Source organism: Rhinopithecus roxellana, chromosome 20 (genome assembly GCF_007565055.1).
Source record: "Rhinopithecus roxellana isolate Shanxi Qingling chromosome 20, ASM756505v1, whole genome shotgun sequence".
NCBI classification, from domain to species: Eukaryota; Metazoa; Chordata; class Mammalia; order Primates; family Cercopithecidae; genus Rhinopithecus; species Rhinopithecus roxellana.
In genome coordinates, this window is record NC_044568.1 from 68,505,904 (window position 1) to 68,533,184 (window position 27,281).

General features: G+C 40.4%; 1 protein-coding gene across 1 annotated transcript in view; it reads right to left on the reverse strand.

Annotated features, from left to right (window-relative positions):
- Window positions 1–5,327: 5,327 nt before the first annotated feature.
- The window catches only part of LOC104655878 (cytochrome b5 type B), a 42,976-nt gene continuing 21,022 nt past the window's right edge, over window positions 5,328–27,281 (reverse strand). Inside the window, exons 2-5 of the mRNA XM_010355416.2 lie at window positions 23,118–23,246; window positions 22,255–22,284; window positions 11,009–11,037; window positions 5,328–7,400 (exon numbers count right to left, since the gene is read on the reverse strand). Of these exons, the coding sequence (XP_010353718.1) occupies window positions 7,310–7,400; window positions 11,009–11,037; window positions 22,255–22,284; window positions 23,118–23,246 (279 nt within the window). The 3' untranslated portion in view covers window positions 5,328–7,309. The remainder of the gene's footprint in view (window positions 7,401–11,008; window positions 11,038–22,254; window positions 22,285–23,117; window positions 23,247–27,281) is intronic.

The window sequence follows — 27,281 nt, forward strand, 5'->3', positions numbered from 1 at the left end:
CCAGCAGCTCAGGAGACTGAGGTAAGAGGACTGCTTGGCCCTGGGAGGCGGAGGCTACAGTGAGCCAGGATGATACTCCAGCACTCCAGCCTGGGTGACATTGTGAGACCCTTATCTCAAAAAATTAACTATCAAAAAAATGACTTTCTGTCTTATGGGAACTTAGGTATACTTGGAAAGGAAGAACTTTTTTTTTTTTCTCTGAGATGGAGTTTCACTCTTGTCCCCCAGGCTGGAGTGCAGTGGCACGATCTCAGTTCACTGCAACCCCCACCGCCCAGGTTCAAGAGAGTCTCCTGCCTCAGCCTCCCGAGTAGCTGGGAGTACAGGCGTGCACTACCACGTCCAGATAATTTTTGTATTTTTAATAGAGACAGGGTTTCACCATGTTGGCCAGGCTGGTCTCAAAACTCCTGACCTCAAGTGATCCATCCGCCTCAGCCTCCCAAAGTGCTGGGATTCCAGGCGTGGCCACCACACCCGGCCAGAAAGGAAGAACTCTTAAAAGGACATTACCCAGGCAAGTGTTTTACGGTCAGATAAGTTGCAGAGACCACAGTTGTCAAGATACGTGGGTTTCAGAAGCCCAATTTTAAGTAACTGAAAAGGCAAATTTGATTCACGTGAATGGCCCAGAGCTTGAATGTAGCTTTAAACGAAGGTGAATAGAGATGTTCAAACAGAACTGCATTCTTTCTGGATGGTCCAGTTTATAAACAAATTATTTCTTCCCATTGTTTTTAGGACAGAGCGTCAAGTACATTTTTGTACCACAACACAAAAATGAAGATGTAGCCAGTGCAGTGGTGCGTGCCTGTAGTCCCAGCTACTGGGGAGGCTGAGGTGGGAGGATGGCTTGAGCCCAGGAGTTCCAGTCCAGACGGGGCAACATAACAAGACCCCAGCTCCAAAACAAAAGAAAAAGAAAAGAGGAGCATAGCTGAGGTGTCGTCCTTTATAAGATAAACACGAGGCAAAGCAAGAGGGCAAGATGAGGTAGGATGAGAGGTAGGAAAAAAAAGTTACAAAAGAGAAAAAGGGGGTCAGACTGGGAGTCTCGGAAGCTCATTTTCCTGTGCTGTTCATGACTTAGCTTCTCCTGATTCCATCTCTATTTGTCTCTGATTAGATTTCTTAGGTTATTAAAATCAGAGTGAGTAGGTCTGTCAGAAGATTCTTATTATGAACATCATTGTATTGTCTGGGAAGACAATCCCACCTCAATTTCTGAAAAACAGGGAAGAAAAAAAAAAAAAGGAAAATGGGGCCAGGCACAGTGGCTCATGCCTGTAACCCCACACTTTGGGAGGCTGAGGCAGGAGGACTGGCTTGAGGCCGTGAGTTTGAGACCAGACTCGGCAACATAGTGAGGCTCTACTACTACCAAAAAAAAAAAAAATTTTTACGTTGCTGGGCATGGTGGCACACACCTGTAGTCCCAGCTAGTTGGGAGGCTGAGACTTGAGCGGAGTAGTTTGAGGGTACAGTGACCTATGATCATGCCACTGCTCTCCAACCTGGACGACAGAGCAAAACCTTCTTTAAAAAAAACCCCAAAAACTATGTATTTACATACATAGTTCCATGTTAACTTTTATCCAGGATCCTAGACTGATGAAATGCAAGGACTTCTCATATGTGCTGCTTAAGGATTTCATCAGTCGTCCTCAATTCTCAATCCTTTGCCTTTTTTTTTTTTTTTTTTTTTTGAGGCGGAGTCTCGCTCTGTCGCCCAGACTGGAGTGCAGTGGCCGGATCTCAGCTCACTGCAAGCTCCGCCTCCCAGGTTTATGCCTGCCTCAGCCTCCCGAGGAGCTGGGACTACAGGCACCCGCCACCTCGCCCGGCTAGTTTTTGTATTTTTTTTTTTAGTAGAGACGGGGTTTCACCGTGTTGGCCAGGATGGTCTCGATCTCCTGACCTCGTGATCCACCCGTCTCGGCCTCCCAAAGTGCTGGGATTACAGGCTTGAGCCACCGCACCCGGTCAATCCTTTGCCTTTTATGAAAAGTTTTTTCAGCAACATAGTTCAGATCTAAAATTCTCATTAACTGGCTTCAAGAAACTAAGCCATTTGCATGGGATTCAAGGGTCATTTCAAACTAGTCTCTACTGAGGGAGGTTTAAACCCTGGCTCTCAGGCCAGGGGAGGTGGCTCACGCCTGTAATCTCAGCACTTTGGAAGGCCAAGGCGGGTGGATCACTGCAGACCAGGAGTTCAAGACCAGCCTGGCCAGCATGGCGAAATCTCGTCTCTACAAAAAAATACAAAAATTAGAAGTGCCAGCTACTTGGGACGGTGAGTGAGGCGATTGCTTGAGCCCAGAAGGTAGAGGTTGCAGTGAACCAAGATCACACCACTGTGCTCCGGCCTGGGGGATAGAGACTCTGCCTCAAAACAAAACAAAACAAAAAAACCCTGGCTCTCCTCTTAGCTCTGTGGTCAAGTCAGGTGGCTCTCTGAGTTGCCATAAAAGTGTCCTTACAAGGTAGACAGGGACGGATCAGCAAGGTTTGTAAACCACATTGCATGGCACATAGTAGGTGTCAGAGAAATGACAGCATTACAAGTGCATTCTCATGTTTCACCTGGAAAGCCACTCTAGCCTCTCACTGCTTCATCAAATAATTTTGTTTTTAAAATGCTGGTATATATGTGATTAAGCTGACTGGGCTTTGCACATACATAGCAATCTAGTTCACTAATTAACGTTAGATTTATGCTATCAATTACCAGCAGCTTAACAGATTGTGTGGATATTTCTTCCTTTAAATTTACATAATTGGAATCAGTCTTCTACCTCAGACTTTCATCAATCGACCAGGATTTGTCAAGCACCTACCAACTATTCAGCATCAGGGAGAGTACTATGATAATAAACTCTTATTAGTATCGAAGATTAAACATTAAATTCAAACTTTGGTAACAAGAATGGGGGCATCCTTTCCTGTTAGTAATCCTCAGTTCCTGTGATAGTGAAATAGCCAAGCCCTAATGAACGATCTCTCAACAGAAATCTGATATGTTAGTAATGGTAGATGGCTATCAGTATGCTTTAAAGGTAATTATAGAAATGGTTTATTTCCCTTGTTTTATTAACACAGTCACTAAACTTCAATTTCAGTGTTTAATTTTCCCCAACAGTTTCAGCTATTTCCAAGAAAAACAATCATTTGAAGACTGGCATTGCAGATAACAAAACAGTATTACCTGGTACTGGCTTCTCTTTCAGTAGGTAGTTTCAGTGGAAACAGAACCTCAAACCTGGCTACCCCGTTCCCACTTCACATCCATTAAAACACAGCCTTACTTTTTGCATTTCACGATTATCAAATGAACGATTCACTTCACGAAAAGAACAGTGAGCAGAATCCTGGAGAACCACGGAACTCCCCACCACGTTGTGCTAAACACATCGTTAGCACAGACACGGGAGACTGTCATGCTTCTCAAATCCTTCTCTTCCAGAACACCTGAGGATTACAAAACCAACACTTCTACTTAAAAAAACATCTTTTTTAATTAAAAAAAAAATTAAGTGTAGTCAGGGCAAGAAAAGGAAAACAGTGGCTTTATTGTGTGTAGTTCTAACAAACATTCACTGTGTGTGCATTTCAGCAGAAAGAGACAAAGATCTTCGTTCAAAATATTCTGAAATAAAACAGGTAAACTAACTCCATTAGTGAATATACAAAAGGAATGTTAATGTTACTTGTTCACAGTCAAAGGTGAAGTTAAAAAAAAGGGAAGTTAAATAACTGAAGTAATGGTTTGCCCAAATAGCAAACGTAGGATACACGCGTGGGCAAAGAGCAGCTACTGAAGCTCACGAGGAGGATGCTGGATATAGGGTAGGTAACTTGACAAATGCCTCTGCTTCTTTGGAACCTTCTTCCTAGATCACCCCCACAAATTCCAAACCTGGCTCTTTCAGAGCACAACAGCCAAATGTAACTAAACTCCTCATTACTTCTGTGATATTTGGCAACAGAATGAGATAGTTAAAAAAAGAAAAATCAATTTCTTGTTGAGACAAGACATGTCTGAATCCATTTCTCCTGGGGTAGGAGGAGGTAATGAACATCAGCGTTCTGCATCTCAATCTCCTAAAATGGAATTTAACCAGATAGATATCACTTGAGATTTTAAAGCAGGAGATACCGTAAGTAATGATACTTAAGGCCTGTAAAGCATTTTTCATTGTCCCACATTGCAGCTAAATGAGTATAAACGCGACAGTGTTCTGATTTCACAACATATGCATTTATGACAACTGCTAAGAGAACTTTACAGGCTCAAAAGATAGGTTCCAAGGGATTTTTGTTTTTGCTTAAGCAGTCTTGAGGAGATCTAAACACAAGATAAACTTTGACCCCACCACTCTGTTATCTTGACAAATGTGGAAGTCATTTGGAAACCAAAACCAATTGCTGAGTAGGGGCTGGGGAATTTTGGTGTCATTTCAAACTAGTCTCTACTGAGGCAGGTTTAAACCCTGACTCTCAGACCAGGGGCAGTGGTACCAACACCCTCTATTTTGGTGGCATGAAACTTCTCTCACCTCCTCCTTCGTGCCCAGCAGCCACGATGTGTACAGTCCAGTTTGCAGCAGCAGCAGCAGTTAGTCTTCCTCAGGAATAAACAACCAAACACCCCAGAGACCAGCTCCAGGTGGCACTGTCAGCCAATGGGGACTGGCTCCACTTGCTCTCCAGAGGATTTTCACCACCTACCCATGGCAAGACTGTTTTGTGAATTCAAGTCTACTTCCTTAAAAAAAAGTCCTTTTGGATGGATCTGGCTAGTGTGCTATATTACTTTATTGTTTAGAACAACCTCCGCAAACTCTCACGCAAGATTTACCTTTCATCTGGCTGTTTTTGTAGGCAACAGAATAATAGTAAATGGACCCCCAAGTGGTTTTCCTAATACAAAGTGACATCACATCAGCAGTAGCTCAGAAGCAGCCCTGGGTACTGCAGGGATTTCATGGGTGGAAGAGACAAAGTCTAATTATCTTTTCCTCTGGCTCTCAGTAAAAAACAAGTCCAGATGTAAACAGGAAAAGAAAACCAATATGAAGTAGAAAAACATACCTTTTGCACTGGCATTTACCTTAAAAATAACAAAAACACCAATTTTACTTAAGATGGTAGTTCTTTAACACTGCTTATAAGCCAGATGTTTTTCATTCAATTTTGGACATTGCCAACACACTTTTACAACTGATTCAAGTTATCTTCAGGCTTGGCTTTAGATTGAATGCTCCCTTTCAAGCTCCTCAATACTCCTCTGTTCTTTACTTTTACCCCAATGTACTCTAATAATCACATAATTTATTTATGACAGGCAATCATATACCAATCCTTCCTTGCCTTTAAATAGAGAAGCATCAAGTCATACCACTTTTGTTAAATAATAACCAAGGTTTTTTATCAATATTGTCTTTAAAGTAGCATCTTATAATGCATACGAACATTTTTCTAAAGATAAAAGTTTTACTAAACCCATATCCCTGACAGTAAAACTCAGCCAGAAATCTCCTAAAATTACTCTCAAATATATCCAAGTGTGCAAGTACAAGGTTAATATTATTTTGATGAATTCTGTACTCATTCAACTACTAAATCACAGGATACAAGACCTGGATTGAACTTTTTCTTAAATAGTTTGCATGGGCAGTCCCTGGTTTGCTGGGCAGTTTCCTGTCTCATCAAATCCCTGGCAAGCTGGGAAGGAGGAAGGAGATGCTGAGCAGCCTCTATGGTCCTTCTTGAACCAAGCTGCTCCCTGCCGGATATGACAATGGCTCAGAAGCAGACTAGCAATTCTCAAAGGACAGGGAGAAAAATCACCAGAGTTGCTGGCAGAAAACAGCCAGTGTTCTATTTATTTCCTCAGGTGCTTCCATGGGGAAAAAAATAAAAGTCTAATATGCCAGAGAAATCATCACTGAACCAATAAGACACAGTAACATAATTCTAGTAACCTACTTCTCAATGAACACACATCAGAGAAAAAAACTGCCAGTATTTTATTCTTATGGAAAAACAGAACAAACCCACAAGTTGGAGTCATGGAGGTAAAATACAGAAGAAATGGAAAACGGGCTCTTGTCATGAACTCTCACTTTCAAATACCATTTTATATGGAAGTTACTTTACTCGGGGGCAAACAGAAGGCCATGCTGGAGTCTCTTACTTTTGGAAAATGGAGAATCAAAAATTTGCTAATCAACAAAAATAGGAGGGAAAATCCTTGGTAAAGCTCTACAGACGTAATTATACATTTATATTTTACCAATAAAAGATAGCTAGGGTAGAAAAAACAGATGGTTAGAAACTGGTGCCAAACCAAAGTGAAAGCTTCGGTGTTTTTTCTAAACCCCTATCCTGAAGCAGTGGTTTTCAGTATTTTTCTGAAGAAAGATAACTCTGAATTCACCAGGGTTCTATCACCCCAATTCATCCCTCCCTCTCCGGCCCCAAGACATAAAAGGGCCATGTAGTTTTTTTTGTCCAGCACCACTTGGGAAGGGACTGGGCTCAGGGGGTGGGAAGAGCTACCTGCTGCCCTAGCTTGAAAGGAAGGAGGAGGTGGCCACACCATTCCTTGTAGCTTTATCATGCACATAAAAGGAACAAAAATCATTTGGCAGTTTTAAGTTTAATAGGTGCATACCTTTACTTCAGGAATTAAACCCCTTATGATAAATAACAGAATTAAATCAGATTTTTTAAAAAAAAACAGATAAGGGTCTCGCTATATTGCCCAGGCTGGTCTCGAACTCTTGGCCTCAAGCAATCTTCCCACCTTGGCCTCCCAAAGTGCTAGGATTACAGGCCTGAGCCACTGCACCTAGCCCTAAATCAGAATTTTTTTTTTTTTTAATTTACTTAAAAGAAAAATGAAAAAATAAAAGTTTCAACACTAGACTGCCGCCCTGTTAAGAATGTCTAATGTGCAATCAAAGTATTGGAAAGCAGGCATTTTTACGAAAGAGCAATGTCACTATAACTTATGAACAGGAAGTTTTGAAATATAAGGGTACTCATGGAAACCAGTGAAGAGAGGAAACACCGGCAATCATTGGACACAGAACAGTGAGCAGGTACTTGGGGAGTAAGGCTCTGAGAGATGGAGGACGCTGGTCCCAGATCTGAGGTGGATGCCTGGCCAATCGTCTCGACTCCAAGGGGGAAGAATGCAACTGGCAGGATTCGAGGAGAGGGCACTTCTGCAGCCCCCAAGCAAGTCTCTAGTTTTCACCCCAAAATGGATGCACTTTCCAACTTCAGCAAGGCCTCCTCAGGAGGATTTGCTTTCCGATGTGTAGTAGCGGTACAGGAAACCTAAGAGAACAGCGCCTATGATGGGTAAAATCCAGTATGACCAGCAACTAGGAGGAGGGGGAGAAAGCAATAAAATTGTTAAGTATTTTAAGACAAATGTTCACTATCTTTCAGCTTTCACATGTTTTTATATGGGCAAGGAGTTTTTACTTTGGGAAATTTAACTGCTTTTATCACAAAGTAGTTGGGGAAAAAATATTTGGATTAGAGTGACAATATTACAAAGTAATTTTTTAAAAGGTTAAAAACAACCAATAGTATGATATCAAATAAGATGCCTTTACATGCCTTTATATGTGTTTCTACAAAGTCATATAGTGGTTATTTCTGAGTTAGGGATTATGGATACTCTCACATTGTCTTCTTTGTGCTTTTGCTTTTCACGTATTCTGCAATTAACATTTTTAAACAGGAAAAAACACCATTATGTAAGTGACATTTCATATATGTATTTTAAAAAAATCCATCCCAATATAAATTCGGAAGTAATCATATATAATATAACTACCAGAAATATCCTATCTGCTTCATATGTATTTTAAAGATTTAATCCTTACAACACCCTATGAAATAGGGTTATTATTCTCATCTCATACAAGAGAAACACGTAAGCTTTGCACCCCAAATCCCAAAGTTAGTAAGGGAGTTGGACAGTGTGATTCCAAACCCATCCTCTTAATCCCTAGTTAAGTTTGGACACTAATAAGGATACACATACACAAAAAGTATATACAGTTCTAATAGGGTAAATGGCAGCTTCAAAAGTACTGCAAGAGACTTTCCTTAGGAGCTTCAGAACAGTCATCATTCTCCTTAACATAATAATTCTTTAATAGAACTTATTAGCACACTAGTTTTAAAGTATAATTCTTCCATGATCCAAATGACCCGGCTGCCCCTCTACTTAAGACATATGAGTCTTGGTATTAAAAGGTTTTGAAGTCAATAAAACGAGCTGAAGTTCATAAGAAAAATGATTCTTTGCCTAAACATGCCTAGCACTCTGTATGCTTACGTATGGCAAACAGCTACGCTGGACTAGTTTGGAATGTCAGCCAGGTAGCTTTGTTTAAAATACCAAGCAATATGGCATGTATAACAGCAATATGCACTGGGAACTCTGAAGTAATCTCCTGATAAGAGTAATGAATTCAGACTCCTTTAAGAGCAATCACAAAAGCCTAAAGAATCCAAAAGTAGGATCCTTGAGAAAACACTGAAGAAGAAAATTTGTCTTTTTTTTTTTTTTGAGATAGAGTCTCGCTCTATCGCCCAGGCTGGAGTGCAACGGCGCGATCTCGGCTCACTGCAAGCTCCGCCTCCCGGGTTCACGCCATTCTCCTGCCTCAGCCAGTGGATCCGCCCGCCTAGGCCTCCCAAAGTGCTGGAATTACAGGCATGAGCCACCGTGCCCGGCCAGAAAATTTCTTTAGTACAAAAGACTGAGAATGGCTGACATCAATACTCACATAATCTTTCCTAATACTTAACTGCGACTGAGAAGAGACCCAGACGAAACACATTTATACTGCATCACAGGAGATTCAGGTTCAACAATAACTTCCTGTCGTAAGACAGACTTTTCTTCTTGGAGATTCATCCAGATTACTACATGTTTGTGATTCATTTATTTTTATTGTTTTGTAGTATTCCATTGTATGAATATACCACAGTTTATTAGGGTTGTTTCTGATGTTTGAATATCTCGAATAATGCTGCTGTGAATATTCTTGTACATATTTCTGGGTGTACTTGTGCACACATTTCTATCAAGTATATCATTAGAAATGGAATTGTTGGGTCAAAAGTTAATTCATCCTGTCAAATTTACTAGATAATGCCAACCTGCTTTCCAAAATGATTATATTCATTTACATTACCCTAGGAGTGTTTTTAAGAGTTGGGGGATAAACTTTCCAACCAATTCTTATTTGCAAAATTTTTAATTTTTACCAATCTGGTTAGGTATGAAATATACCTATGATTTTAATTCACATATCACTAATGATGAATGAGATTAAACCTCATTTCCATATGTTTACATTTGTGGTTTCCTTTTCTGTAAAGTGTTTAACTCTTTTTCTCATATTATTTTTTTTTTTTGTTTTTGAGATGGAGTCTTGCTCATCGCCCAGGCTGGAGTGCGGTGGCGCGATCTCGGCTCACTGCAAGCTCCGCCTCCCGGGTTCACGCCATTCTCCTGCCTCAGCCTCCCGAGTAGCTGGGACTACAGGCGCCCGCCACCACCCCCGGCTAATTTTTTGCATTTTTAGCAGAGATGGGGTTTCACCATGTTAGCCAGGATGGTCTCGATCTCCTGACCTCGTGATCCACCCGCCTTGGCCTCCCAAAGCACTGGGATTACAGGCGTGAGCTACCGTGCCCAGCCCTTTTTCTCATATTCTACTGAGGTTTTAAAAAACTGATTTGTAGGGATTCTTTATATCTTCTGCCTGATAATTCTTAATCAGTTTTATGTTTAGCATAAGTCTAAGTTTTATAGCATAAGCATAAGGTTTTTTTTGAAGATGGAGTTTCGTTCTTGTTGCCCAGGCTGGAGTGCAAGGGCACGATCTTGGCTCACTGCAACCTCCGCCTCCCAGGTTCAAGCGATTCTCCTGCCTCGGCCTCCCAAATAGCTGGGACTATAGGCACGCACCACCATGCCCAGCTAATCTTGTATTTTTAGTAGAGATGGGGTTTCACCATGTTGTCCAGGCTGGTCTCGAACTCCTGACCTCATGATCCACCCGCCTCAGCCTCCCAAAGTGCTAGGGTTACAGGCGTAAGCCACTGCACCCCGCCCTGCATAAGCATAAGTTTTATCTTTAAAATCTGCAATTCTGTGGCTTGTATTTTCAAAATTTTATGCAGCATTTTGTTGACCCTAAGCCCTCAATATTAAGGAAACTAAATTTACTAATAGTTCGTACTTTTTTATACTGTGTCCATTACCTCAAATAATAGATCTGACATTTTATGGGAAAAAAAAGACATATTTTCTTTCTCTGAAATACTTCGAGATATCCAAAAGATAGAATGGCTAGCTCTATATAATCTCCACAAATATATTGTACAGGCCAAGGATTCCACAGTCATTTTAGATACAGGCACTTAAGGGAAGGCAAATTATAACTTTCAGAGCTAATACTAATGAATTACTAATATTAATGCCAAGGAATATATTCTAAGTAAACCTGAGAAAATCCAAATTCCTAAATATGACTGTAGTGTTTTTTTCTTCTGTAAAATGTAATAATGGCACCTATCTTACAGAGTGGTTGTGAGAAGTAAATGAGATTAAGTTTTAAGTAGAATAGTGTAGCTAGTTTGAACTGCACAGCCTGAAGGCTGAACCACTAGTAGCTACCTGTCCATGCATACTGGCCTCTTACTGAGTGTGATTCCAATTTGTATCACAATAAGATTAAAAAATTACTCAAGGCATGAACTTTTTAGATTATTCAAAACGGCTAAAACTGTAAAAGCTAATTTTGCTAATGTCAAGGAACAACTGAATTTGCAGTGATTTGGGCCAAAAAAGAATTAGTTGTCAAGCTGCACTCGTAAATTATGTTACATACATATACTTACAAAAGAGTCTCTTGCCAGACATTACCTTGAACATAAGGAAATCTGTTAAGGGGATACTAACCTTTTGCATGTATCATGTTTTGAAGGGTCCTGAAAATGACACATATTCAAAAATAACAAAAAGAAACAAGATTAACATAGCACATATACATTTTCTTGAATAGCTACATAAACCCTGTAACTGATACCAGAACTTCACTTTTCATGCATTTTGGTGTTTATAAATATATAAGCAATGGATGTACTGGGAATTTTATTTCTGAAAACATACTGGCACTTTGCTAGGTTCCTTCCTACTGAAGAATCACTAATGAAAGCATAGAAATGACCTAAACTTTTTTAGATGTTAAAAAATGTTAATGATACAAACTATATTGAAATGGACTACTTTGTGGTCATGATGATGTGCCTGGTTCAGCTGGGCTTGCCACTGGCAGTAGCTAACATCATACTTTCTAAAAACCTTTTTTTTTTTTTTTTGAGACGGAGTCTCGCTCTGTCGCCCAGGCTGGAGTGCTGTGGCCGGATCTCAGCTCACTGCAACCTCCGCCTCCCGGGTTCACGCCGTTCTCCCGCCTCAGCCTCCCGGGTAGCTGGGACTACAGGCGCCGCCACCTCGCCCGGCTAGTTTTTTGTAGTTTTTAGTAGAGACGGGGTTTCACTGTGTTAGCCAGGATGGTCTCGATCTCCTGACCTTGTGATCCGCCCGTCTCGGCCTCCCAAAGTGCTGGGATTACAGGCTTGAGCCACCGCGCCCGGCCCTAAAAACCTTTTTAAAGCCCAAAAAGCTCTTCTAACACGTAGATCAACTGTGAAATCCTCTAGATCATACAGATGATTGCTTTGTAGATCACAAAAATATACTGGTTCACTCTTTGAAATCATAATAATTATGAAGGGAGACCTTAGAATTGATTTCACAATGAAAAGAGAAAAAATGGAGTCAAAGGAAAGAAAATGACAAAATAACCTTAAAAAACAAATCTTAGCAATAAAAGGTACTGAAGTATTGATATCTGCTACAACCTTCAGAGCATTATACTAAGTGAAAGAAAGCAGACACAAAAGACTACAGATTATATAAATCTGCTTTATAAAATGTTCAGAATAGGACAATCAATAGAGGTAGAAGTAGATTAGTGGTTGCCTTGGGCTGGCATGAGGAGGACGAGTTGTAGGGAAAGGGAAAATGACTGCTAATGAGTGTGGGGTTCCTTCTTGGAGTGAGGAAATTGTTCTCAAATAGACTGCACAGCTTTGTAAATACACTGAAAACCATTGACTTGTACATTTTAAATAGGTGAACTGTATGGTATGTGAATTGTATCACAATAAGGCTGTTATTAAAATTTTTTTACTCAATTTAAGTATCAAATGAGGTACTGATTCCATTAATCAGCTGTATAGTACAAAAGGCCTGCTAACTTACTGCCAGAGGACAATAAGACTTTTAGCATAGGTTACTGCTGCCCAAAATACCATCTTTGCAAAATGTAGAAGTATTTCACGGTATGAACATGGAATATTAGCTCTGCTTAACCACCGCTTTCAATAATCTCCAAGAATTTCCAGAAACCAATCACATTGGCCCCGATACACTTTAGAGCAGTCCATGAAATGAGTTTTAATTTCACATATATCCAAAACACTGCCATGCAAATGAATACATGCCCCAAACCTGAAAGAAATTAGCCTGTAGACAAGAAAAATGTCAAATGAAAGGTTTTAAAGAAACCATACTAACATACTACTATACTTCTTTAAGACTTTAATGATTATTGTTATCTGGGACATTTCAGCTAGTCTAGTAAGGACCTGATTAATTAAAATGAGTTACAGGTCAGTCTTTGAAAAATACAACAAATGTTACTATCTACTTTACAGATTCAGAAGGTGGGAGTGGTAGCGATGGTAGTATGTGCATCAAGTTAATTTATAATGTTGCCTTTTAAAATAAATATTCTACTACAGTAGCTGAGAAATAATTGAATTCCATCAAGAAAATGTTCATGGTCTTTTATGCTTTAGCTACATAAATACCAATGATTTATAGACAAAAAATGTAGTTACTATTTTTAAAAGGGATAATTTGAAAGGCTTATATGAGAGCATCACAGCATAATATATGTATTATGATGCTTAATCTATAATTACAGTAAAAATCATATACTTCATATAAACAGATTCTCTAGATTTCAAAGCTTTTAGCCTTTTACAATCAAAAGCCCTGGATGTCTGTTAAGTAGGGTGAGCTTTAGAAAAAGGTAATAAGCAACTGAAGAAAGAGAACAGAGACAGCCAAAACTGTACTATGGTGAAATGTAAGAATTTCTAAACAATAAATAATTTAAAACATATGGTGTTCTTTGAACTAAGTACTGCAAAATAGGCCTGTTTTAAGATCAATCCATCCCTGGGGCCAAAAAAAAAAAAAAAAAAAAAAGACCAAGTTGTTTAACTCATTAAAGGAAAGAGAAGAGAAAGAGGCATACACTCCCTCTAGGATACTGACAGCCAAGTAGATGCAAACCATAGTGACCCCACTTTTAATCAAATACATAATAATCAAAGAGATGTTGAAAGCACAGCTCTTAGCAGCCAAGACTCTCAGCCAAATTTGGAAATAAGCCAAATTGGTTATTTTAAACTGAAATGAAAAAAGTTCTATTAACACATAACCTCCCTTCCCTAGGCACAGCTCCCCCCAGTCTTCATTTCCACAGTTAAGCACTGGGCTAAATCTAATGGATGCTTAAGGGAAATTCTTACAGTTTATAGTTGACTTTAATCTATCCCTTCAGGTATTGAGGCATATCTGCCTGGTTATGTCCACGCTCTCAACCTTTGGCATGGAAAGTAATAACTGCAATACTATGACTTTAGTTACAAGAGCGAATCAAATCCACAGTTCTTCCAGCATAACCCCTACTAAGCAATTAATATGCATGCTTCTTTTTCTTCAAAAAGCTTAGAATACACTGGCAAACAACAAAATTGCTGTGAGTTTTGGTATTATAGGTTCTAAAAAAAAACTGCTGTTAAGTCTACTCTGACTTTAGCTCAAAACTCATGGAAATTAACTGTTTAAATAAAACTGGTTCCTCAAGTTCAAGGTTCATGAAGGCTTTACTTCCCCACTAAAACAAATAAGTAAGGGCTAGGCACTTTGGTTCACACCTATAATCCCAACACTTTGGGAAGGCTGAGGCAGGAGGATCGCCTGAGCCCAGGAGTTCAAGCTTGTAGCGAGCTAGGATTGTGCCACTGTACTCCAGCCTGGGGGACAGAGCAAAACCCTGTCTCAAAAATAAATAAATAAGTATATTTATATACATATAAACACTAAAGACAGACTTTTTAGGGAAAAAGGAAATATTTTGTAATACCTTAATAGAATTTTTATAAAGCTGCTCATAACTAAAATTATATCTAATATCTTCAAGCCCAATGTTATAAATCAGTTTCCTAATTTGTAAAATGAAAGGCTCAAATAAATGTGAATTCTAAAGTCATATTCAATTATCTCAACACAATTTTCTAAGCCAAGGACATTGTGGCGAAACCTATAGGAGCAGACTTCTAAAGGGTAGAGAGAAGAAAACACCATTCTCTCACATCTAGGAAGACTGAAGAAGCACTACCATAGGTAGATTTTTCTCTCTTCCACCAGCTACATGAAGGAGTGATTTCCCAGATACTCATCCGAGAGTATCGCATCGCGTCAGTGCACCATAAGCATTGACCCAATTTGTTAAGATTAAGAGAATGACAAAGAGGCCGGGCGTGGTGGCTTACACCTGTAATCCCAGCACTTTGGGAGGCCAATGTGGGCGGATCATGAGGTCAGGAGATTGAGATTGTCCTGGCCAACATAGTGAAACCCCCGTCTACCAAAAATACAAAAATTAGCTGGGTGTGGCAGCGCATGCCTGTAATCCCAGCTACCTGGGAGGCTGAGGCAGGAGAATTGCTTGAACCCAGGAGGCAGAGGTTGCAGCAAGCCGAAATAGGGCTACTGCACTCCAGCCTGGTGACAGAGTGAGATTCCACTCAAAAAAAAAAAAAAAAAAAGAGAGAATGACAAAGAAATGTCACAACTGGCAACCACATGGAAAGGATGTGGGGGTCAATGGGGGTGGATTTCATGATGAACTTTTTTTATGAGAAAACATGAGAGAAGAGCACACACTTAACGAATGGAGTATACTTTGTCATCAGGACATAAATGTAGGAAAGAATGAACCAGAATCATGATTATGATGCATTAAGACAGACAGGGCAGCCGAACACAGTGGCTCATGCCTGTAATCCCAGCACTTGGGGAGGTCGAGACAGGCGGATCACGAGGTCAGGAGATCGAGACCATCCTGGCTAACACGGTGAAACCCCATCTCTACTAAAAATACAAAAAAATTAGCTGGACGTGGTGGCATGCACCTGCAGTCCCAGCTACTTGGGAGGCCGAGGCAGGAGAATAGCTTGAACCCGAGAGGCAGAGGTTGCAGTGAGCCAAGATCACGCCACTGCACTCCAGCCTGGGCAACAGAGCGACACTCCGTCTCAAAAACAAAAAACAAAAAACAAAAAAACAACAACAGGGCATTATACTTTCAACCTATACAGCTTACATTTAGGCTTTCAAAAGCTTAAAAGGAAAATATGAAGTATATATAAAGACCTTATGTTTTAATTCCTACATTGCTATTCCAAGAGGATTCTAAGTAGTTAAAATTGGAAAAAGCAGATTTTAAGCCACAGGACACCTTTGGCAAATTTAATGGGTATTTAGGTGGCCTGGTAGAGACTATGTAGCTTTGAATTTGGAACACTTTGGTACCTCTGTAGCCAGTAACTTATGAAAAACAAGTTGGGAACTTCTGGCTTCAAATTCTAAACTGGAAAGGATTTTCCCCCCATAATACCATGGACTTTACAGCATGAGCTACCACTATATAAATTTTAACATTAGGTTCATTTTACCACCTAAAATGTTTGAGTATTGAAGGTATATGATTTCAGCATTTTATAGTCCCAACTATGACACAGTCACGTGGTATGGATCTTGCGGACAGCCTTCTCATCAAGCTCAAATATACTAAAATATACAAGTCAATAAGAACCATTTCTTTCTGGATATGAATATAATTTAACAATTACTGCCTTGCAAAGCATGTAATCCTAGAGTCGAACGGTTATATTAAAAAATTTCCCTGTAGATATGGCAAAATTCAAAGATGGAAAAACAGCTCCTAAAACAAATTGCTATAAACTCTCTTAAGAACTCATTGTGATAAAATATGTAACACCTCACTCAAAAAAAAAAAAAAACTAACACATTCACAGGATGATCTCTATTGGGACTTAAGAAGTGAAAAATTTAACATTGGAGGACTGATTTGAAAAGAATGTTTCGGCCGGGCGCGGTGGCTCAAGCCTGTAATCCCAGCACTTTGGGAGGCCAAGGCGGGTGGATCACGAGGTCAGGAGATCAAGACCATCCTGGCTAACATGGTGAAACCCCATCTCTACTAAAAATACAAAAAACTAGCCGGGCGTGGTGGCGGGCGCCTGTAGTCCCAGCTACTCGGAGGCTGAGGCGGGAGAATGGCGTGAACCCGGGAGGCGGAGCTTGCAGTGAGCCGAGATCGCGCCACTGCACTCCAGCCTGGGCGATAGAGCGAGACTCCATCTCAAAAAAAAAAAAAAAGAAAAGAAAAGAATGTTTCCTTGCCCTTCTGATCCCTTGTTTTGCAAAACTATACATCATTTCTAAGTAGAGCTTTACCAATAGAAGACATTAGTCCTTGAGAACCCTAAGCAAAGGGTATTTTGTCTTTTAAGAGTAATTTTGTCATCACATTCAACGCTTTCTTTCAAAAGATTATGTTACAAAGTGTAAGTGTTATAAAAAACAAGAAATAAGCCAAGCGCAGTAGCTGGTGGCTCAGGCCTGTAATCCCAGCACTTTGGGAGGCCAAGGCAGGCGGATCACCTGAGGTCAGGAGTTCGAGACCAGCCTGGCCAACATGGTGAAACCCCGTCTCTACTAAAAATACAAAAATTAGCCAGGCATGGTGGTGGGCGCCTGTAATCCCAGGTACTCAGAAGGCTGAGGCAGGAGGAGAATCGCTTGAACCCAGGAGGCAGAAGTTGCAGAGCTGAGATCGCGCCACTGCACTTCAACCTGGGTGAGAGAGCAACACTCCGTTTCCCCCACCAAAAACAAAACAAAACAAAACAACACACAGGAAATCAGGAAATAACCAGACAAAATTCTTTGGTAAATAGCAATCACTGCTTTTCTAAAGGGCATCAGGATCTCATTACAAACTTTAATAAATTAGGTAGTAGGCATGGTAGGGATAGTAAATAATTCTTAAAAATAAAAATTTTAATTTAATCAACTAACTATATTTCATAATTATAAACAATATATTCTTTTTAGTTTCTCTCCCATAAAAGAGGTAAACTGTATGTTACATAATACATTATATAACAGAAAACTGTATGTATAATAAAATTCAGTAGCATCTGGGAGAAAAAAATATAACTTTAAATGCAATTAATAGACTGCTTCTAACATGTAAAATTTACCAGATTCCAAAAGTTAAGCTTCTTAAGTTAAAAATGAAGTTTAAAAAACACATTAAGCCTCTATGGAGACAATTTTATTTGTTTTAAAAAACAGATCAAATCTTTTGAAAGCAAATGTCATCACATCAACACTTTCATCTATGGAATACTAAATATCTACTTAAAAAATGAGAAAGATCTTTTTTTTTTTTTTTTTGAGACAGAGTCTCGCTCTCTCGCCAGGCTGGAGTATAGTGGCGCGATCTCTGCTCACTGCAAGCTCCACCTCCCAGGTTCACGCCATTCTCCTGCCTCAGCCTCCCGAGTAGCTGGGACTACAGGTGATCGCCACCACGCCCAGCTAATTTTTTGTATTCTTGGTAGAGACGGGGTTTCACCATGTTAGCCAGGATGGTCTCGATCTCCTGACCTCGTGATCTGCCCGCCTCAGCCTCCCAAAGTGCTGGGATTGAAGGCGTGAGCCACCGCGCTTGGTCAACCTTTTTTATAGTATACTGTTTTGAACTATTTAAATTTTTTTTTACCATGTACATTTTATACTACTCATTCAAAAAAAATATAATGGGGAACTGGTCAATTTACTAGACCTATTTGACTACAAGATTTGACTAGTAAAGCAGTTGAACTACTATCTAGATAATATCTGTTGAATAAATGAATGCAATGGTGCCTACTTTTTTAGTCAGGTTAGGATTTGCATGCACTTTATCTCTTGAACTGATGGCAGATTAAGTGATAAAACAGCTAACCAAGAAGTAAACACATCATCAAAAGAGAGAATTCACAGACCACGAATATTTATAGTTTACTTGCTAAAGAGCAGGCAAGCGGACAGGCAAACTGGCACAGAGAGCACTAAGTCTGTTTCTAAGGTGAGTTTCCATAACCAAAAACAGACCAGAAAAATGTTAAGTCAAATATAAGTAGAAGATTGACGGCTCTCAGCATGAGGGTTAATCCAGCAAGGAAGAGATTCACAAAGACAAATGGTTTTTAATTCTAGTTAGTTATTTTTGATTGTAGCAGGTAAAACAAAAATCTGTTGCTAGATCTTTAAGTTTTTAAGTCTTTAGGTTTTTAGTATAATAATTCTGGGCCTTCAACTCAGGTACTATCCATTTAACAATAAAACAATGGTGACCACTAATTATTTACCTGTGTTATAAGAGTAATATGAAAGGTGTTTTCTAAAAGAATTAGGGAATGGTTACTGACTTATACACTGGAATAGCAACATTTTTAGTGTTTCTTGGGGGGCAGTAGGGAAGGTGTGGTTCAGACAGGAAGTAGATATGGGGTTGTGGAGGTGGGAGAGGAGACGAGTAGAAATAGAGGAAAGGAGAAGAACGAAAATGGAAATGAAAACTCCCTCCCATAGGCTGAAGATACCTTTAATTCGACTTTTAAAAATCACTTCTTCATAAAGATTCAGAAACCCTGAACCAAGAGAAATGAAGGTAACCAATGAAATGAACTCCACTTCCATTTCTTAATGGTGAATGGTTAAACCAGAGATAAAATATGAAGAAAAGAGACAGCTACATCCTAGACACCAAGTGCCTATTTAAACCTCCGTAAGAAATAAATGTGAGAGATCAAGAATTTCTTCCTGGAACTGAAGTCAGGTTGGAATATTCGCTCTACAAAAACCTATGTAGGTGGTCTTGAAAATGTTCCAAAAGGCCTTTCTTGCCTGATCTGCCTAAAGTAGAGCAGAGTGACTAGAGACACAACAGCCAGACTCTTTACTTAATGAAGACATGGCCCTTGAGTACAGTGACATGAGGAAAACCGGATTGAAAACACTGCCTTTAGTCACTGTTTAACCCAGATAGGGGCTAAACTACATTTGGAGACTTCTAAATTATTACAGAACTTGGTGAGTTTAAATGCTTTTTCTATATTTCTTACAAAAAAATCTAAGGTTCAATAGTTCTTTTGTATTTTTTTTTTTTGTTTTGTTTTGCTTTTTTTGAGATGGGGTCATGCTGTGTGACCCAGATGGAAGTGCAGTGGTGTTACCATGGCATACTGCAGCCTCAAATTCCTGGGCTCAAGCTATCCTCCAGCCTCAGCCTCCCCAGTAGCTGGGACTGGAGGCACACATTACCATGTGCAGCTAATTTTATGATTTTTTAAAAATAGAGACAGGGTCTCACCATGTTGCCCAGGCTGGTCTCCAACTGCTGGGCTCAAGTGATCCTTCCATCTCAGCCTCCCAAAATGTAGAGATTACAGGAGTGAGCCACTGCAACTGGATGGCTCAATAGTTTTAATTCAGCTGAGAAATTTCTAATTCTTTGGCCTATAGAAGGCAGACAGTGCTTATCACCGAAGAGAATTAAATTTTCCTAAGTTTTCAAATGAAAAGATGGGCATATCATTCAGCAAAAAGTTTGGGCTTAGATACCTACTTATCACCTAGATTACTTAAATTGCAAATTCCTAAACCCCATCTCCAGAGATTCCAAATCAGTAGAATGGAAGCCCAAGAAATAAACATTTCCTATATATTTTCATGTACATGCCAAGGGATTCCAATTGAGGTGATACAAGAACAGAATTTGGGGAACATTGTTCTACATTCCTAAGAATGGTCCTAACTATACTACCAAGAAAGAAAAACTGCAACAAGAAGCAATTTGTAGACTTCTAGACATTGTAATTGCAAACATATTTTTTCTATTGTTTTAATATAAAAGATGCTCTCATAGTTGCTGTGCAGAAATGTGTTATGGCTCCTATATCCCTTGAATCAGATGTTGACCTCCGAGACTGGTATTTTCTGGACATGTTCGATATACATATCAAGGCCATGCGTAGTTCAAATTTTACCATAATAACACAGGTTATTAAGAATAAGCAACAACAAAAAATGATGGCTGCTTACCTCCAGGGAAGGGGAACCTTTAAGACACTGAGAGCTGGAGATAGGAGGAAACTTTTTACAGAATACTATTTTGAACTATTTAATATATATATATATATATATATTTTTTTTTTTTTTTTTTTTTTTTTTTGAGACAGGAGTCTCGCTCTGTCGCCCAGGCTGGAGGGCAGTGGCCAGGATCTCAGCTCACTGCAAGCTCCGCCTCCCGGGTTTACGCCATTCTCCTGCCTCAGCCTCCCGAGTAGCTGGGACTACAGGCGCCTGCCACCTCGCCCGGCTAGTTTTTTTGTATTTTTTAGTAGAGACGGGGTTTCACCAGTGTTAGCCAGGATGGTCTCGATCTCCTGACCTTGTGATCCGCCCGTCTCGGCCTCCCAAAGTGCTGGGATTACAGGCTTGAGCCACCGCGCCCGGCCTTAATATATTTTTTTTAAAGGATTCAAGAATGGATAATACATGTGTTAGGAGGAGAAGGACAAACAACCAACAGTTGTTACAAAGTGTTTTAAGAACCATTTCATTCCCCTTTCAGAAACAATTCAATAGTTCAGAGTAGCAGTCCAGCAAGATGGAAGAGTTAATTTACACAAACACTCTGGATTGGAGGGCAACAGATGGCAGACACTGTTAAGCAAGCAATCTCTTGAGTTAATAGAATTCTTGTGTCTAGGCCAACTTTAATTGCTGTGTCAAACCTATTCAGTAATTCCAGCTCAATGAGGAATGGGAAGCAAGCAGCAAGGAGGAGAAAAAGGGGAGGGAGGCAGCATCACTTTCCTATGTTCTAGGTGGCACCTAAACTGCTGTCCCTTTAAGAGTGCTGTGTAACAGCTATCTGAAGGACAGAAACTAAAGAAAAGTGTTAGGGAATAGTTAGGGAATAAGGGAAATGAACCACCTAGCATGTGGGAGGCAGAAAATGGTTCCATATTTTCTTCCTGGTAGGTAATGCAGTACACATTAAAGTTTTCAAACACTCAAATACTTAGTCTTTTGTTTTCGCTGTGTTACTAAGTAACCGGGAAGGGTGTGAGCCTATTTGAGCCTACAGGATAAAAGAATTAAATTTAGAAAATAAGTACAGAAAGGCCTCTGTATTACAGATAAAGAAGATAACCTATAAGAAACAAAACAACTTTGAAATTATTTTTTTCCAACACAGAAACAATTATTATCACTTGTTCTACATAATATAAAAGTAAGGTATTTTTCTATAACTGAACCCATAAACTAATGTCTTTCAAAACCACACAAGGCATAGCTTTGGAGCTTCAGGGTTTTTTTTTTTTTTTGCTTTTTTTTTTGAGACGGAGTCTCACTCTGTCGCCCAGGCTGGAGTACAGTGCTGCAATCTCGACTCACTGTAAGCTCCTGCCTCCCGGGTTCATGCCATTCTCCTGCCTCAGCCTCCTGAGTAGCTGGGACTATAGGCACCTGCCACAGTGCCCGGCTCATTTTTTGTATTTTTAGTAGAGACAGGGTTTCACCGTGGTCTCGATCTCCTGACCTTGTGATCCGCCCACCTCGGCCTCCCAAAGTGCTGGGATTACAGGTGTGAGCCACCATGCCCAGCCAGGTTTCAGTTTTTTTAAAAAAAAAAAAAAGTGTATAGAAGCATTAGCAAAATGTTTCCTGCTGTTCAAGACTCAGCTATTCTTTTTTTCCTGAGATGACAAAGTCCAAATTCCTGAAAAATAGTATTTCTGCTTGGGGAAAAAGTAAATACTTTGTAACTTCTCTTGTTAAGAAAAAATGTTTCACAAAGCAGTTCTACTTGAGTAAACAGAAATATAAACACAGAAGACAAACCGATGACTTCTTACCTTGCTACCATTTTCAGGTTTAAGGTCACTCTGTTAAAAAAAGGAAAACAAATAATATTTTAAGACATATCCAAATGAATTCTCATTATATGCTTGTTTCTAACTTTGGAATATAAGACTATATTCTGGTGATAGTGAATTCCCTGGGAGACTTGAGGATCATAGAAAGATAGCCCTACTCTAAGCATATCACGGTCCCTTGTTAGCATGGTATATACAGACAGTTTTAAAAGTCCCTAATTACTACCTTTAGCAAGGAGCCTGCAAAAACAAGCAAACCACTATTTTAGGTAGAGGTATTATTGACTGCGTTACAAAAATAAATCAACACATAAAAATAATCCACAATCAGTTCCCTTAGCTTTTTAGAGATACTACATGTGCTACCTGGCAAAGAAGCTATATCCTAACACAGTAAGACTAGACAATTTTGGAGAAAATTTAGCCTGATGGCTAGGTTGAATGAATTTCCATCTTAACAATTCTTTTTTTTTTTTTTGAGATGGAGTCTCGCTCTGTCACCCAGGCTGGAGTGCAGTGGTGCAATCTTGGCACACTTCAACCTCTGCCTCCCAGGTTCAAGCAATTCTCATGCCTCAGCCTCCCAAGTAGATGGAATTACAAGGGTGCACCACCACACCCGGCTAATTTTTGTATTTTTTAGTAGAGGCAGGGTTTCACCATGTTGGCCAGGCTGGTCTCGAACTCCTGACCTCAAGTGATCCGCCTGCCTTGGCCTCCCAAAATACTGGGATGACAGGTGTGAGCCATCATGCCCAGCCAATAATTCATTTCTTCATCCTGTTCTGCAGCTATTGAGTAGTTTTCTCTGCATAAGGGTTGCTAGCGCTGATAGTTCTTACCGGATGGATATCACCAATATAGTACTGCTTTAGCATTTCTCTGGCATCAGAGGAGTGTCCTACATCTTCAAAGCTTTCACTTGCATCTACACCAGCTTGTTCCAGCAGAACCTCTTCTCCTCCAGGGTGCTACAAGGAAAATATATTTACTGAACTGAGGGTTCTCTAAAAAGCAAACCAACAAGTTACTTTTCCATACCCCTTTCTTCCTTTCTCCCTTTATTAGAAATAATAGAACAAATTGACACTGTGTGCTGCCCGGTAAGATGCAATGGGAAGAACATAGCATAACTTCTGTGATACTGTGGTCAAAAATGCATAATATGGGGATTACTGTGAGGACACCTAGGACAACCACAAATATAGAATATTCTAGAAAATCTCTCTGGACAGGTCTGGCCTGTGATCTCTAAAGATACCACCATCATGAGAAAGTAAAAGAAAGAGTGAAGAAACTGTTCCAGATTGAAGGAGGCTAGAGAGACATGACAACTGGGAACAATGTGCAATCCTAGGTTGGTTCCTTTTGCCAATATTATTAAGATAACTGCAGAAACCTGACTGAGGACTCCAGGCAAAGGGTATATGCAATTCTTCATTCTATTCTTGCAACTTTTCTGTAACTTTGAAATTGTTTCAAATTAAAAAGTTAACTTAGGCCAGGCGTGGTGGCTCATGCCTGTAATCCCAGCACTTAGGGAGGCCAAGACGGGCAGATCACTTGAGGTCAGGAGTTTGAGACCAGCCTGGCCAACTTGGTGAAACCCTGTCTGTACTAAAAATACAAAAAGTGCCAGGCATGGTGGTGGCGGGTGCCTGTAGTCCCAGCTACTCAGGAGGCCGAGGCAGGAGAATTGCTTAAACCTGGGAGGGGGAGGTTGCAGTGCGCCAAGATCATGGCACTGCACTCCAGCCTGGGCAAAAGAGCGAGACTCTGACTCAAAATAAGTGAAGAAATAGATAAGTTAACTATATAAAGTAGTGCCTCAGGAAGCAGATTCTATAACTATCAGCTATGTGACCCTGCATAAGTTATTAAGAAATTGAGATGTCTTTGGTTCCTTACTTGTAAAATGGAAATGTTAGTAAGAGTACCTATCTTGACAACTATTGTACATATTAAATGAGATAAGCATATAGAACACTTTGTACTCCAGAAGAGCATAATATAACACCATCTACGATTTTTAAATGTAGATACATATATGCATATTTATACCCATGCATAAAATATCTCTGGAAATGGTAAAAGAACCTAGTGGCTGGGAGATAGGGTAGAAGACTTCACCACATACTCTTCTGAAATTGTGTGTTTTTTTGTTTGTTTGTTTTTTGAGATGGAGTTTCGCTCTTGCTGCCCACACTAGAGGCACTGCACTCCAGCCTGGGCGACAGAGCGAGACTACGTCTCAAAATAAAATAAAATAAAATAAAATAAAAAATAAATAAACTGTAAATATTACTTCCCAGTCATAGTCACTAGCCAATGAGCTCCCTGAGGATAAGGATAACTTCTATTTTTATCTCCTAAAAGGTCTCCACCCAATGAGTGGGTCTCACATCCTAGTATTTAAGAATGCTATTTTAAAGCAAGAGTAAGGCCGGGCGCGGTGGCTCAAGCCTGTAATCCCAGCACTTTGAGAGGCCGAGACGGGCGGATCACGAGGTCAGGAGATCGAGACCATCCTGGCTAACATCGTGAAACCCCGTCTCTACTAAAAAAATACAAAAAACTAGCCGGGCGAGGTGGCGGGCGCCTGTAGTCCCAGCTACCCGGAAGGCTGAGGCAGGAGAATGGCCGTAAACCCGGGAGGCGGAGCTTGCAGTGAGCTGAGATCCGGCCACTGCACTCCAGCCTGGGCGACAGAGCCAGACTCCGTCTCAAAAAAAAAAAAAAAAAAAGAGTAAGATAGCCACCATTCATTTGTTATTATATCTGAAACTCTCAGGTGTGTTCTTTGTTGTGGAACTAAGTCATCAGTTCTGGAATTATGTCCCAATTTGTTCTATATATCTAAACTATGAACGGTATTATTTCGTTTTGACACATCCCAACTATTGTGTTGCCTTTCAAAGTAGAATGACAACAAAGTTCTGTAGTAGATTACGACATTTCAGGGAATGACTGAATTTATGACTTGCTACACAGTTCTTTCTAGAAAGTACTTTCACTTTCATCCATATCTCGCCACTTATAAACAAGAGAAATCACAACACTTTTTAAAAACATTAAGTAGGCCGGGCGCGGTGGCTCAAGCCTGTAATCCCAGCACTTTGGGAGGCCGAGACGGGCGGATCACGAGGTCAGGAGATCAAAACCATCCTGGCTAACACGGTGAAACCCCGTCTCTACTAAAAATACAAAAAACTAGCCGGGCGAGGTGGCGGCGCCTGTAGTCCCAGCTACACGGGAGGCTGAGGCAGGAGAATGGCGGGAACCCGGGAGGCGGAGCTTGCAGTGAGCTGAGATCTGGCCACTGCACTCCAGCCTGGGTGACAGAGCGAGACTCCGTCTTAAAAAAAAAAAAAAAAACATTAAGTAAAAATTATATATTCACTGTGGTAAATCTGGAAAAAAGAATAATCAACTAGAGTCCTGGAACAGAAATAAGTCCAGTTAACAATTTGGTGCATAAAATTTCATTTCCTGTGTATTCTTTCAATCATTTCAGCCATTAGTCTACAATGTTCTATGGAACCCTTACTATTTTGTGTGGTAGGCAGTGATAAATAGAAGTTTTCTGTGTTCTCACAAAGTGAATTCATATAGTACATAATGTTTTATAGCCTGCTTTTTTTTTCACTGAAGCAAGTGGGGGTCAGAGCGATCAAACAAAATTCTTTGGTTTAATAACTTTCACTCTAAAATGTGATCTTAATAGAGATGGCTTAGAATAAGCAAAAAGATGTCAGGGAGCTCTTGGTTTCTGTTTAGAACTCCATAGTCTCCAGACATAGTGAAAATCAAATGGATAAAGGGCTGCCGTGGGCCACTGGCAGCCCAGCTGGAGGAGCTGAAATCAGTGCAGTAGGCCCAAGGCTGTAGCAGGGTCCTGGCCAGTCTTAGGCCAAGATAATACTCAGGCTGAGGGAGCACGAGAAGGCCTCGAGGAGAACTCAAAGAGCCCCAGCACCCCAGGAGAAGCCAGACCAGCTCTCAGTGAAGGAGCTACTGTTCAACTCCAGCATCAGCCACTAGATGGTCCTGCCCATATTTATCATCTCCTTCTTCTCAGACATGATCTGCCACTACATGTTCACCCTGGTACAGAGCGACAAGAAGCTCACCCAGGAGCAAGTTGCTGAACAGTTAAGTCCTAATTTGAAGCAGAGCCTTCAGTGAAAATGGAAATTACATTCCCAAAAAGTCTTTTCTTGACATGAGAATATTACATCGACAACCCAGAGGATAAAAATATCACCACTTCCTCCCACTATGCTCTCAGGCATGATGAAAGGAAATATAACAAATGTCATCCCTATGATTCTTACTTGTGAATGGGTCAACATGACATACTCAGGCACTGTTGCAACCAAGGTCCTATTTCCACTGACCCTCTGTTTTCTGTTGTTGTTTGTTTGTTTGTTTGTTTTGAGACGGAGTCTTGCTCTGTCGCCCAGGCTGGAATGCAATGGCACCATCTCGGCTCACTGCAACCTCCGCCTCCCAAGTTCAAGCGATTCTCCTGCCTCAGCCTCCCAAGTAGCTGGGATTACAGGTGCCTGCCATCATGCCCGGCTAATTTTTGTGTTTTTAGTAGAGACAGGGTTTCACAGCATTGGCCAGGCTGGTCTCTAACTCCTGACCTCAGGTGATCCACCCGCCTCGGCCTCCTAAAGTGCTGGGATTACATGTGTGAGACAGTGCGCCCAGCCGACCCTCTGGTCCTATCCTGCAGCAAGTTATCAAACTACTCACATTAGATCCACCCTGAATGAGCTCTGTATCCTGGTATTTCCTCAACGTATTTGGACTTCAGAGAATTTACTGTGATTCTGGGCCAAGATAATGGCAATTGACCAATAAGAAATGAGGCAGGAACAGATAACCAGAGCAGCCATGGCCATGCCCACAGACACCAGCAAAGCTTCCAAGACAAAGTAGAAAGTTTTGGAGCTGATGCATTACCAGTGGACACCAGATGATGTCAAAGAGCTCATGGG